Source organism: Podarcis filfolensis, assembly GCF_964270895.1.
Source record: "Podarcis filfolensis genome assembly, chromosome: 9".
Lineage (NCBI taxonomy): Eukaryota > Metazoa > Chordata > Lepidosauria > Squamata > Lacertidae > Podarcis > Podarcis filfolensis.
Window position 1 is genome coordinate 74,327,651 of NC_139610.1, and position 15,135 is coordinate 74,342,785.

The 15,135-nt window shown below is 45.2% G+C and overlaps 1 protein-coding gene across 1 annotated transcript; it reads right to left on the bottom strand.

Annotated features, from left to right (window-relative positions):
• Positions 1–3,153: 3,153 nt before the first annotated feature.
• Positions 3,154–14,907, bottom strand: LOC310742432 (uncharacterized protein). The gene is made up of 7 exons (XM_083571939.1): positions 14,840–14,907; positions 13,844–13,963; positions 11,986–12,084; positions 10,707–10,793; positions 9,556–9,719; positions 8,459–8,568; positions 3,154–3,447 (listed from the first exon to the last, which is right to left on the bottom strand). Exons 2-7 carry the CDS (start codon positions 13,881–13,883, stop codon positions 3,273–3,275), a joined length of 675 nt encoding a protein of 224 aa, XP_083428065.1. The 5' UTR covers positions 13,884–13,963; positions 14,840–14,907; the 3' UTR covers positions 3,154–3,272.
• Between the last annotated feature and the right edge of the window lie 228 nt (positions 14,908–15,135).

The following is a 15,135-nucleotide window of genomic DNA, read 5'->3' on the forward strand; positions in this document are numbered from 1 at the left end:
ACGAGACATCCATATCCTTCTGGTATAATTCCTCTGTGTATTCTTGCCACCTCTTCTTGATGTCTTCTGCTTCTGTTAGGTCTTTACCATTTTTGTCCTTTATTATGGTAATCTTTGTACGAAATGTTCCTTTCATATCTCCAATTTTCTTGAACAGATCTCCGTTTTTCCCATTCTATTGTTTTTGTCTATTTCTTTGTATTGCTTGTTTAAGAAGGCCTTCTTGTGTCCTTGCTATTTTTTGGAAATCTGCATGTCACTATCTCCCTTGCATTTTGCTTGCCTTCTCTCCCCCGCTATTTGTAAGGCCTCGTTGGACAGCCACTTTGCTTTCTTGCATTTCCTTTTAATTAGGATGGTTTTCGTTGCTGCCTCCTGTATAATGTTGCGAGCCTCCACCCATAGTTCTTTAGGCACTCTGTCCACCAAATCTCAATCCTTAAACCTGTTCCTCACTTCCACTGTGTATTCATAAGGGATTTGATTTCGATTGTATCTTACCGGCCCACTGGTTTTTCCTACTTTCTTCAGTTTAAGCCTGAATTTTGCTATAAGAAGCTGATGATCTGAGCCACAGTCAGCTCCAGGTCTTGTTTTTGCTGACTGTATAGAGCTTCTCCATCTTTGGCTGCAGAGAATATAATCAATCTGATTTTGATGCTGCCCATCTGGTGATGTCCATGTGTAGAGTTGTCTCTTGTGTTGTTGGAAAAGAGTGTTTGTGATGACCAGCTTGTTCTCTTGGCAGAACTCTATTAGCCTTTGCCCTGCTTCGTTTTGAACTCCAAGGCCAAACTTGCCAGTTGTTCCTTTTATCTCTTGATTCCCTACTTTAGCATTCCAATCCCCTATAATGAGAAGAACATCCTTCTTTGGTGTCATTTCTATAAGGTGTTGTAAATCTTCATAGAATTGCTCAATTTCAGTTTCTTCAGCACCAGTAGTTGATGCATAAACTTGGATCACTGCGATGTTAAAAGGTCTGCCTTGGATCCGTATCGAGATCATTCTATCATTTTTGAGATTGCATCCCAGTGCAGCTTTCGCCACTCTTTTGTTGACTATGAGGGCCACTCCATTTCTTTTACGGGATTCTTGCCCACAGTAGTAGATATGATGGTCATCCGAACTGAATTCACCCATTCCCGTCCACTTTAGTTCACTGATGCCCAGGATGTCAATATTTATTCTTGCCATCTCCTTTTTGACCACATCCAACTTACCAAGGTTCATGCTTCTTACATTCCAGGTTCCTATGCAATATTTTTCTTTAGAGCATTGGACTTTCCTTTCGCTACCAGGCATATCTGTAACTGAGCGACCTTTCGGCTTTGGCCCAGCCACTTTATCAGCTCTGAATCTATCTGTACTTGTCCTCCGCTCTTCCTCAGTACCATGTTGGACGCCTTCTGACCTGAGGGGCTCATCTTCCAGTGTCATAACTTTTATATGCCTGTTGTCTTTGTCCATGGAGTATTCTTGGCAGGGATACTGGAGTGGCTTGCTGGTTCCTACTCCAGGTGGATCATGTTTGGTCAAAACTCTCCACTATGACCTGTCCAACTTGGGTTGCCCTGCACAGCATAGCTCATAGATTCTCTGAGTTATTCAAGCCCCTTTGCCACGGCAAGGCAGTGATCCATGAAGGGGAGTATATTGTGAGCATTTTCAAAAAAAAAACCACTTTGAGTTCATTTGCAAATGGATGTGCTCCTATCCTTTGCCTCCTTTTAATGGGAGGAGCTCAAGCTTTCTGAAACATGATTTAAAAGGCAAATACATAAAAACTGCACTCAGTTTGACCTCATTAAGCCTTGTGGCCAGCGAGAACAATTTTAACGCCACAATGAAACAATTCCCTTGGGAATCCTGACTGGTTCCAATACTATCAGTTGTTTGAGACCTATAAAAGTGACAAACGAAAAGGCTTTGCGCCAGAAAGTTCTAAATTTGAATCTGATTTGGTGAATTCTAAATCCAAAACTCTGTCCAAAATGTACTGACTCCTCCTTGGCTGGGAAGTCAAGGAGGAGGAGGTCAAAGCAGCAATGATATATACAGTGTATGTGTATATAAGTTATATATATGCATTAATGGGAAAACTTGTGGAAGGTGAACTAGAAATTCACAGCTTGCTATACCCTGAGATAGAACTTCCAGAAAATGTTTCATGGGTGGTATCAGACACCCTGGAAGCTCTCTAAAATGTACAAAAATGTCTCCAGGATGTGGTGGAGATGGAAAGAGGAAATGGGCACAATGTTTCATGTGTGGTGGCGGTGCAGGAAAATAGAGGTGTTCTGAGAGGACATTTATTCAGAGCTTCAAAGAATGCTAAATATAGCGTTTAAAAAACCCCCAAAAGATTTTTTATAGCTTTTTTAAAAGCAACAACAACAACAACAATCCGGAAGCCTTCCTACTGGGGATCATAGATCTGGATATTCCCAAAAATGTTAGCAAGATCTTCCTTTATGCCACTGTTGCCGCCAAGATGCTTTTTGCATCAGTTTGGAAAAGTGACGATGTTCCTTCTAGGACAGAATGGATTCAAAAACAGGTTGAATACTCGGAGTTGAATAATTGGAAAAAATAAAAAATAAACCAAAAAATGTATTCATTTCTAAGTGGGAAGTAGTTAAAATATATTTGAAAAATAATTGTCGCAGTCTAAACTCTGTTGTAGGGGATGCGGGTGGCGCTGTAGGTTAAACCACAGAGCCTAGGACTTGGCGATCAGAAGGTCGGCGGTTCGAATTCCCGTGACGCGGTGAGCTCCTGTTGCTCAGTCCCAGCTCCTGCCAACCTAGCAGTTCGAAAGCATGTCAAAGTGCAAGTAGAGAAATAGGTACCGCTCTGGCGGGAAGATAAAAGGTGTTTCCGTGCACTGCTCTGGTTCGCCAGAAGCGGCTTAGTCCTGCCGGCCACATGACCCGGAAGCTGTACACCGGCTCCCTCGGCCAATAAAACGAGATGAGCACCGCAACCCTAGAGTCGTCCAGCACTGGACCTAATGTTCAGGGGTCCCTTTACCTTTTTAAACTCTGTTGTAGCATTCGAATAAAATCTGTAGTAGTTGGCAGTAAGAATCAAGTTTCTTTCAGTTAAGCAAATACAAATTTAAAAAGAAAAGAAACATACATGGGCTATTACTGAATTCTTCCACACTTTATTTCACTGCCCAACTAAGCCTTTGCAGGTGTAAAACAATGGCTCTTTTCCAGCCTCGGAATAGCAGGATTGACAAGGTGGTATAGAGTGCAGATTATCAATTATTTCATCCACTTTTTAATAGGTTTCCTTTTGCAGATGCACCGTTTTAGGCCGTGACACAAAACATCATGCCAACACTCATAAATATTGTCACAGCCCCTTGTGATGATGACACAGTTGTTCGAATCTGGTTTTGCAGGACCTTTATTTCTTGGACGATAACTATCCCAGTAGCTGAAAAGGAGAGGAGAAACTACTCAGTCTGAATACTTATTTTATTGTGTACCTCTTAGAATCAAATACTTGCCTATCCTCCACACACTTATTCATTATTTTTGCAGTAACCCAGAGGAGTAACATTCAGAGGAGAATTCTCTTTTGGTCTAGCAGACTCCCCTGCCTCTCTGCCCTACCCTGCTCTGGGCAGGAAATTGAAGCAATTAAATGCACAAATTGTCATCTCATCTGTCCTCACAGTTAAACGACATGGCCCAGGGAGAGAGGGAAAAATAGTGGAAGTGAACAGCTGGCTTCGCAAATGGTGTAAACAGGAACGGTTTGGATTCTTAGATCACGGACTGCAGTTTCTTGAAGATGGACTTCTGGCAAGCGATGGGCTGCACCTCACAACAGTTGGGAGGAATGTTTTTGCCTAAAATCTCAGAAACCTCATCAGGAGGGCTTTAAACTGACTAATGTGGGGGAGGGAGACAGTGCTCCTGAAGGTAGGAATCTATCAATTGATGAAGATGATCATCCAAATGTCATAGACCAAATGGAGCAAACAGCACGCAGACCTAGTGGTGGGAGGAAAAAAATCCTTAAATAAGAGACACGGGGGAATGATTAATGGACTTCAATGTCTGTACACTAATGCGCAAAGCATGGGAAATAAACAAGATGAGCTTGAGCTCTTGGTACAGCAAACTAAATATGACATAATAGGCATCACTGAAACCTGGTGGGATAAGTCCCACAACTGGAATGTAATAATGGAGGGATACAATCTATTTCAGAGAAACAGACCAGACAAGAAAGGAGGAGGAGTGGCGTTATATGTCGGGGATGTGTATACCTGTGAAGAGATCCAAGATTTAGAACCTCAAAGCCAAAGTGAGAGCATTTGGGTCAAAATTAAGGGAGAGAAGAATAACAGTGACCTCATTGTGGGAGTTTACTATAGATCCCCAAGCCAAACGGAGGACTTAGATGATGCCTTCCTGGAACAGATGGCCAAGCATGCAAAGGGAAGGGAGATAGTAGTAATGGGGGACTTCAATTACCCGGATATTTGTTGGATGTCAAACTCAGCCAAGAGCATAAGGTCAAACAGATTCCTCACTGGCCTTGCAGACAACTTCATTGTCCAGAAAGTAGGAGAAGCAACAAGAGGAACAGCCATTTTAGATCTGGTCCTAACCAATGTTGATGACCTGGTTAGTGGGGTAGAAGTGGAAGGATCATTAGGCACGAGTGATCATGCTCTTCTGAAGTTTACTATACAGCGGAAAGGAGCAGCCAAGCATACTAGGACTCAATTTCTTGACTTTAAGAAAGCCGACTTCATAAAACTTAGGGAAGTGCTGGGTGAGATCCCATGGACAGTAATACTAAAAGGAAAGGGAGTTCATGATGGCTGGGAGTTGGTTAAGAGGGAGATAGTAAAAGCACAACTTCAGGCAATACCAATGAGACGGAAACATGGAAGGTGCCTAAAGAAGTCTGGGTCGCTATCTAAAGAACTTTTAACAGAGTTAGGATTAAAAAAGGATGTGTACAAAAAATGGGAAAGGGGGGAAACCACCAAAGAGGAATTCAAACAAATAGCCAGCACGTGTAGACACAAAGTCAGAAAAGCTAAAGCACAGAATGAACTCAGGTTTGCTAGAGAGGTTAAAAGCAACAAAAAAGGCTTTTATGGGTATGTTCGTAGCAAAAGGAAGAACAAAGAAACAGTGGGGTCACTCAGAGGAGAAGATGGTGAAATGCAAACAGGGGACACAGAAAGAGCTGAACTCCTCAATGCCTTCTTTGCCTCAGTCTTCTCCGATAAAGAAAACAATGCCCGACCTGAAGAATTTGGAGCAAATGATTCAGCAGAGGAAACACAGCCCAGAATAACTAAGGAGATAGTACAAGAATACTTGGCTAGTTTAGATGTATTCAAGTCTCCAGGGCCAGATGAACTGCATCCAAGAGTATTAAAAGAACTGGCAGATGTGATTTCAGAACCACTGGCAGTCATCTTTGAGAATTCCTGGAGAACAGGCGAAGTCCCGGCAGACTGGAGGAGGGCAAATGTTGTCCCTATTTTCAAAAAGGGGAAAAGAGAGGACCCAAATAATTACCGCCCAGGCAGTCTGACATCAATACCAGGGAAGATTCTGGAGCAGATCATTAAGCAAACAGTCTGTGAGCACCTAGAAAGGAATGCTGTGATCACCAATAGTCAGCATGGATTTCTGAAAAATAAGTCATGTCAGACTAACCTGATCTCGTTTTTTGACAGAATTACAAGCCTGGTAGATGAAGGGAATGCAGTGGATGTAGCCTACCTTGATCTCAGCAAGGCATTTGACAAGGTGCCCCATGATATTCTTGTAAAGAAGCTGGTAAAATGTGGTCTTGACTATGCTACCAATCAGTGGATCCATTGCTCCGTGTCCACTGAGTGGCTGACTGACCGAACCCAAAGGGTGCTCATCAATGGTTCCTCTTTATCCTGGAGAAGAGTGACTAGTGGGATGCCACAGGGTTCTGTCTTGGGCCCGGTCTTATTCAACATCTTTATCAACGACTTGGATGATGGACTCAAGGGCATCCTGATCAAATTTGCAGATGACACCAAACTGGGAGGGGTGGCTAACACCCCAGAGGACAGGATCACACTTCAAAATGACCTTGACAGATTAGAGAACTGGGCCAAAACAAACAAGATGAATTTTAACAGGGAGAAATGTAAAGTATTGCACTTGGGCAAAAAAAAATGAGAGGCACAAATACAAGATGGGTGACACCTGGCTTGAGAGCAGTACATGTGAAAAGGATCTAGGAGTCTTGGTTGACCACAAACTTGACATGAGCCAACAGTGTGACGCGGCAGCTAAAAGAGCCAATGCAATTCTGGGCTGCATCAATAGGAGTATAGCATCTAGATCAAGGGAAGTAATAGTGCCACTGTATTCTGCTCTGGTCAGACCTCACCTGGAGTACTGTGTCCAGTTCTGGGCACCACAGTTCAAGAAGGACACTGACAAACTGGAATGTGTCCAGAGGAGGGCAACCAAAATGGTCAAAGGCCTGGAAACGATGCCTTATGAGGAACGGCTAAGGGAGCTGGGCATGTTTAGCCTGGAGAAGAGGAGGTTAAGGGGTGATATGATGGCCATGTTCAAATATATAAAAGGATGTCACATAGAGGAGGGAGAAAGGTTGTTTTCTGCTGCTCCAGAGAAGCGGACACGGAGCAATGGATCCAAACTACAAGAAAGAAGATTCCACCTAAACATTAGGAAGAACTTCCTGACAGTAAGAGCTGTTCGACAGTGGAATTTGCTGCCAAGGAGTGTGGTGGAGTCTCCTTCTTTGGAGGTCTTTAAGGAGAGGCTTGACAACCATATGTCAAGAGTGCTCTGATGGTGTTTCCTGCTTGGCAGGGGGTTGGACTCGATGGCCCTTGTGGTCTCTTCCAACTCTATGATTCTATGATTCTATGAAAGGGCCTGAGCCTGCCCTGGCTCCAGATGCAGGGATGACCTCGTTGCCTTCAGCTGGGCCATCACTTACAGCTGCTCCACTACCAGTTGGGTCAGGAGAGGCTGAGGCAGTCCATGGGCCCATTAACCCACCGACATCTCCTGAGATGCAGAGACTGAGGTCTGAGAGAAGGAGAAACCTGAGTACTCGCAGGAGGAGTGCTTGCCTTTGGGCGAGACAGGGAGGTGAGTCACCGGGGGATCAGGACCGGCTGTTACCCTGACAAAGAGAAAAGGCTCTCAGACCCCACCCCAGGTTCTCGGAGCAACATTGCTGTTTGCTAGAACCTGCCTGAGACCCTGAGCCTGACCTTGCCTGGTTTCCTGCCTTGTGTCCTGCCTTGGCCCTGCCAGACTGATTTGGGACTGGACCTGGACCGCGTTGCTTGGGTTACCCCTGGGCCTAGCACACACAGCTTAATACACTCCTTTTGGTCCTAATCAGGTCCACCAAGCAATTTGATAGTAGCATTTTCCAGTCTTTGTCTTTTGTCCATTCAGAGAACAAAGCAGGAGAAGACAGAGAGGGAACAGGGGTTGTGGGAGGTGTGTCTACCATTGGCAAGTGCCACAGCTCAGTAGCAGAGCATCTGATTTGAAAGCAGAAAGTCATTTTATGACTTACTAAATGTGTGCTCTATGTTTGTGCTAGGGAAGTTGGGAAGAACCTTTGAAAGTGGGATACTTTGGAGTTCACTGGAAAGAGGACATTTTTAAGGGTTTACAGCCGTCATTTCCACAGTTTTCTTTGTTGCATCTTTTGCTATCTTAAATCTCTGCTGGGGTTCTCTCATCAAAGAGTACTCACCCCACACTTGGGTCTTGGCTTCCAGGATTCCCAACACTCAGAGGGTGGGCTGCCTTTGCACTCTGATTGAAGCAGGGGTGTCCAAACATTTTTCAAAGAGGGCCAGATTTGATGAAGTGAACGTGCGTGAGGACCGACCAAAGTTGTTGTCTTTTTTTTTTTTTTTGGATTGAAGTTGTTTACTTTTTTTAGGATTTTACCCTAGAATATAAACTGCTGCATGGGCCATATTAAACTAACCGGCAGGCCGGATTAGGCACCTGGGCCTGACTTTGGACATGCCTGGTAAAGCATCAGAGAAGCTTGAAAAGCAATTGCTTTGGTGCACCCCAGGTCCCTTCCCTCTGGAGTGCTGGAGGAAGTGGAAGGGTTGGTGGCAGCAACGGCCAGAGAATAAATCCCACTGGTTGCGCTGCAGGGTTGTTGTGTTGCAGCTGGGCAACAAAGGTGGTGTGAGAGGCTCATTTAATGACACCTTTCCTGCCCGTGCATTTTGTTCTTTTCTATTTTAACCATGTGCAATTGTTTTTGTATTTTGTAAACCACTTTGAAGCTCTCTGGAAACGAATTGGTCTATAAATTAAACCATCATAAAGAACAATATAAACACAGAAACATCTTGGCTCTCTTCAAATACTTATTGGTTATGAAAGTTCCCAGATGAGGAGGAGTTTGGACTTACAGTTTATCCAAGCGAAAGCCCTTTTGATAGCAGCGCCAATCTGAGCCTACCATGTTAATTCCAATAAAATAATCGGTCGGTCTGGGCTTCACTATGGATACAGCAAAGGCCTACATCACAGAAAAGAAGAAAGTCTAGATAAGGGGGAAACGAAGGAGCAAAAATGCCTAGGTCTTGGTCTCATTGAGGAGCAGGAAACTTTAGCTGGCAGAAATGCAATGGGCAGATTGATCACCAGAACAAGCTGGTTTGCGCATGTAACACCAATCAGGGCACAACTGCACTGGCTGGTGATTAGTAGTCCAAATCGAAGTGCTGGTGTTGACCTATAAAGCTTTACATGGCTCAGAAGCCAATACCTTAAGGATTGTCATCTGAGGCCCTTCTCAATGTCCCAGAGAGGTTAGAAGGATTGCAAAAAGAGAAGGGGCCTTTTCTGTGGTGGCTCCCCAATTATGGAATGTTCTTCCCAGAGAGGCTTCCTTTGTGCCATCATTACATGCCTTTAGGCATCAGGCAAAACCATTCTTCTTTCCCCAGGCTATAAAGTAATCTATAGCCTGTAAAAGTGTGGGGGAGAGGACTGTTATTATGATGATTGTTTTATTATTAATAACCTGTCTTGTTAGTATGCTTTTTTATTACTTCATGGCAGAGTGGGGATTCAAATCCCGGGTTCCCAGGTCTTATTATTCCTGGTCTCCCCATACAATTGTATCCTGAACTATTGTGTTTCTATCACTAAAAAATATGTAATTTTTTAAAATGTTGTACACCACCCTGGGTTTTTATGATAAAGGAATAAATGGAATAAATAAATAAATACTAATATGCCACCTTTTCCTCCAAAGGAGCTCAAGGTGCTGCATGCCCTTCTCCTCTCCCCATTTGTCCTCACGACAGTCCCGTGGGGTAAGGTGGGATGAAAGGCAGTCCTGACCAGTAAGATTCATGGCAGAGGGGGGATTCAAATCCCGGTTTCCCAGGTCTCATGTCTGTCCCTTATCAGTCTCTACAACCACGGCAGAGGCTGAAATCTACCCCCAAAGTCACACTCCTCCATTGTCTCTGAAGAATTTACTGCATGATCTGCTCACCTGCTCCTCATCACTTTCAACACATAACAATTTTGTATCGTATTTCATCCTTTCGCAGTATTGTATGCACTGTTTCCACGTCCTTGGGGTGGCAATGAAGTCAAATATATATAGGGCTCCATGCCAAACAATCCATTCCTCACGTAACCTGTGGTGAATGTCACCTTTGAGCAATGCCCAGAATGTGAGAAGAATAAAATGAGAGACAGGACAAGTGAGGTTGTAGTAGAAGCCAGGACTCTGCAGAATTTAAAACACTGATATTAGGGGGAACCTTGGGAGCACCTTGGGTGGGGAAACCACCCCCACTGAAGAAAATCTAGCATTGTCCTCAAAGACCCACTGGCTACGCACTTAAAGGATAAAGTTGCTCAACTTCAGAGTGCATTTGTTTCTCCAAATGTTGCATCTCCAGTTGAAGAACCCAGTGGCTGTATAGAGGATGTTTAGTGGGATCAGTTTCACCTTATGCAATTAGCTGATGTGGAGAAGGTACTGGCAGCAATGCATCCAACCCCATGGCCCCTCAACTCCAATCCCTCCTGGCTTATCAAATCTATCAGAGGGGGCTGACTGGTTGGGTCCAGATTGTGGTTAATGCTTTGCTGCATGAGGGGGTGGTCCCTGCTGCATTGAAAGAAGCAGTGGTGTGACCACCGCTAAAGAAAGCAGCTCTGGCCCCTTTGGATTAGAACAGCTATGGGCAATTGCCAAGGTTCCCTTTTGCCCTCATAGGCTCAACAACATGGCCTTTTGACTGTGTCCATTCTATTTAAAATCCTCTACCTGATAGAGAACTTGTACATAGTACACAGAGAACTTGTGACCTTCCCTATGTTGCTGGTTCGCAGCTTGAGACCGTCACCCTGCAATTTCACAGGGAAGAGCCCTAGTGGGCCAGAGCTAGTATGCTCATCCCTACAGCCCTCTGCACATGTGCTCACTTAAAACACCTGAAGAGAGCTACCCATTCTCTGTTTCCAGCTGTGCTAATCTGACTGATATTTCAAAACGGGATTGGCACCAGAATGTGCCATTCTAGCCTGTAATGGAAAAGAGAAGTCCATCTCAATGGTTCTGAAATCGCCTATTGCCTCAAAGGTTCTGGCACCTTGACCTTGACCGATAAAAGTGGTTTCTGAGTAACTTACTAATAGCCTGCTGTAGTTCACTGATTTTCTTTTTCTCTTCGGATATTGCCGCAGATATATTCTCAGCTTTCTTGAATTTTGTGATATCTAAGAGAGTTGCAACAACTGAATTTGGGAAGAATCTCAAACAGCCATGCACAGATACTGAACAGCCATGTTTCTCAAAATCTAAAATTTACCTTTCATATATAGGAACCTAGGAAGTTGCCTTATACAGAATCAGACCATTCATTAATCTAGATGAGAATTGTCTATGCTGACTAGCAATGGCTCTCCAGGACTTCTGAAAGAGGTCATTCCCACCTCTGCCTGGAGATGCTGAAAATTGAACTTGGGCCTTTTTTAAAACAACAACCACAATGGCATTTGCACATCCACTGAGCTGGAGTCCTTTCCTGGAGCTTCTGGATAGCTCAGTCAGTAGAGACGCTTCATCTCAGGGTTGTGGATTTGAACCCCCCATTGGGTGAAAGATTCTTGCACTGCATGGGGTTGAGCTAGAAGACCCTTGTGCTCCCTTCTAACTCTGCAACTCCAAAACGTAGGTTAATCAGCCTCATATAACCCACATGCTTAACTCTAAATAATGCATTAAGGTGTTCAAGCCATAGAGTATGCTGTCCTGCCAGACTCAGCTACACTGGGAAGAAATAGGTAATCAAGCCTATTGTTTTTCCCCAGGCTACTTGAGAAGCTCAGTATGTGATGAGGTTTGATCTGGTTACTCAAGCTCAAGCTCTTGAGTTCCTGTACCAATACTCTAGGAAATTCCTCCACATTGTTGCTAAGCTAAGTTTCCCTGCCGGGCACCTTTTCTGAAGCACATGGCTCTGACCTTTGAAGAGCTTGTAAGCAAAGGATTCTTTAACTTACCAAGTGTGTGTTCTCGTTTGCTGGGGGAAGAAGGAAACTTTGGAACTCACTTGGAAGAGCCTATTTTAAAGGTCTAGTAGCCTATACTTTCATGCTGACATTTGCTGCCTATTTTGTGACTGTAAATCTCTGCTGGGTTCTCTCACCAATGGGTACTTGCCCCAAACTTGGATCTTGGAATTCAGGAATTTTCTTTCTTATATCAATATATTTTTCCACCAACACGGCGCGCGCGCGCACACACACACACACACACACACACACCATCTTTATGGAGGAGTTGAGAATAGAATGAGCTTGAGGCAACCCACCCATTCCTCTTCGACTTCCCTGAACTGAGTAATGAGAAGAAGTGGTGGGCTGTGGAAGGAGCTCCTGCGCAGACAAAAAGTAACATATGTCTTACCATCTGCCTCAAAAAGATCCGGAAAGGTGTCTTCTACCATTTGCAGAATCTTTGTCGTTCCTTCTTCAAATATGGCTCTCCTTTGCACTTCCTTAACATCTGAAGGTGATGATGGGGAAAGTTGTTCAACACATGTGGGAGAATAGCTTTGCTTCCCCCAGCACCCCTTTGGAAGGGATTAAGTTGCATTTGGAATGAGACTTCTGTTGTATAAGTTCCAATATGCAATGTACTTCCCAAAATTCGTAAAGGAGGAATTTCTCCTCTAGGAAGGTCCATTTTCAAGCCTCAAGATCTAATTTAGAGTCCTTAGCCCAATATCTTCATAGATAGATAGATAGATAGATAGATAGATAGATAGATAGAGGAATGAGTGTGTGTGCGTGTGTATTCTGAATTGCAAAGGTGCTGGGCCCTTACAGGAGATGGACATGATGGCTACCTCATCTTGACAAGGAGATTGAGACCTAGAATCCCCTCCTCCCTCCACCTGACGGAGGTGTTCTCCATGACGCCTGTGGGTACTCCAGCCTCTCGATAGCCTTGGGAGTTGAAGAAAGCATTTCAGCCTTGGGAAGCTCTCCTTCCCCCAGAGGTGAAGCAACCTGCTCCGGTACCTGGAGCGGCACTCGTCCCAGGGGGTGTGGTGTGCCACCCACGGGGGACGTGGTGTGTGTCCTGGAGGTCATGGCACGCGTTCCGGGGGCATGGAGTGCCGCCCGTAGGGATGGCATGCTTCCTGGGGGGTGCATACCACTGGGGTCGGTGCACAGTGAGTAGGGCACGCCCCGGGAGACACTGCTGATTGGGGGTCGGCATTTTGTCCTCTCCCCTTTGGAATGACACTCAGTGCAGACCCCCCCCCCCCACGGAATGCCCCTGCCTCCCCCTGACAGAGTCTCTTTCAGTAGCAGGATAGCTGCCGCCAGGTGGGCTTGGCTTGGCTGAACAGGATTGGGTCCACCCCACTCTCACAGTCCAGATTTGTCAAGAAAGGAACAGCTGAATGCACATATTTACGCTGGCCCATGAACATTAGGAAGGTTTTCTACAGGCTCCCAAAAGCAACAGTCTGGCCCCCAACCTGCTTCATCCTAGAGGTAGTGTAGCTGCTTTGGGTACTTCTCAGATTTGAGGACCCTAGGCCGCAACGGATGGTAGAGATTGCAGTGTGCTCATCCAAGGAAGGGGTTAATTGCCTGAGTACAAAGGAGCAAGGCACATTCCAGAAGAACTCCCAGAAGAACTAGTTGGGAAACGGGTGGTGCTGTGGTCTAAGCCACTGAGCCTAGGGCCTGCTGATTGGAAGGTTGCCGGTTCGAATCCCCATGACAGGGTGAGCTCCGATTGCTCAGTCCAAGCTCCTGCCAACCTAGCAGTTTGAAAGCATGCAGTGCAAGTTGATAAATAGGTACCACTGCAGCGGGAAGGTAAACGGCGTTTCCGTGCGCTGCTCTGCTTTTGCCAGAAGCGGCTTAATCATGCTGGCCACATGACCCAGAAAAACTGTCTGTGGACAAATGTCGGCTGCCTCGGCCAGTAAAGTGGGATGAGCGCCGCAACCCCAGAGTCGTATGTGACTGGACTTAACTGTCTGGAGTCCTTTGCCTTTTTTTAACAAACCAGTTAAAAGTCTCTGAGCATTTCTTCAGGGACAACCCTACGGTGCCACTGGTTTCAATGGGAGAGAGTACATTAAAAGTTTATCTCACCAACTGAAATCAGGAGGTGAAAGGGCTTAGTGGAGACCAGAACCTATCCTTTCCTTTTAAAGGTCTCCACTGAAATGAAGCAAGCAAGAGTGAATTGTAATTCTGCCCATTACCCTTTTATATTTTCCTAGAAGACTGAAACTTACACAGATAGGTCAGCATTATTGCCCCTACAATGGAGCCCATCACAAGCACTGCGCCAACATATAGGGAATATGAAGATTCGAAGAACTTTTTCACTTTTTCCTGCAAAGGTGTTAGTTCTCCTTGATGGACAGGAAGAGAGAAAATTCTGCTTTAGCCATCAACAGGCAACATCCCAGTGCCACCCCAGTCAAGAAATTTCCCATAATCTCTGGCAACCCATCTAGATCAACATATGGCAGTCAGCTTCCTAAACCCATGGGCCCAGACCCTTGGAAGATTAAGTGGATGAAGGAATCTGTCATGGAAGTATTGCTTCTTGAAGACACTTTTCTGGCCATGTTCCCAGTCTGGAGGCCTCAGGAGCATGAAGAGACATCACACGGGACCAGACGTACCTTGGTCTGACCCAGCAAGCTCTTGCTATGTTCTCATAGAATAATAGACGAAGGCGGAAGGGACTACGAGGGTCATCTAGTCCAACCCCTGCAATGCATGAATCTTTCCCCAATGTGGGTCTCAAACCCATGACCCTGAGATTAAGTGTCCCACTCTGCCCACTAAGCATAATGTTCTTATAGTGAAAGGTAGAGCTGAGGAGAGACCTCACATCGAGAAGTTGATCCTCAACTAGCAGAGTGGATTGGACACCCTCAATGTGTCTGTTACCCCGGCCTGGAACAAGGACACAGCATACTCATGGGAAGATTGGGGGTGTGGAGTTCCATCTGGCTGCCCTCCATCAAGTAAGTGGAAGGGGCTGCAGCAGTGGATGGGTTGTAGTGAGGGTGAGGGCACATCAAGGAGAGCTTTCGTTTCAAGCTGGGGCTTTCACTGCCAGCAGCAGATGGTGGACACAAACTCAAGTTCATTGCTCCTCAGATGGACTTGGTGGATGCCCTGGACCTATAGAAAATGCTTGTCCTCACTCTGGTCCTCCCCATCATAACTTTCCTTTACTGTTCCTTCCTCCTCCATGTGCTAATGAGCATACAGACCTGGCGCTTTTGCGGCCTTGTCTCCTGCGGGTGGTTCAGCTTTCTCTGGCGGCTTGTCTATATAAAGACAACATGAGTATAGTAATGTTATATGATGAGATGAGATGAGATATGATCAACATAAAAATAAACATCGAGCAAATGCCCGAAATATCTCAGCTAAGTCAAGTGTCTACAGTACAATGTACTGGAGGGAACATATCAAGTCAGCAGATTTCTGTGTTCCTGTGAAGAGAAAATAGTAACCGAAGGGACTTACCTGGTGGCTTTTTAGGAGCCATTGAACTGGTTTCTTA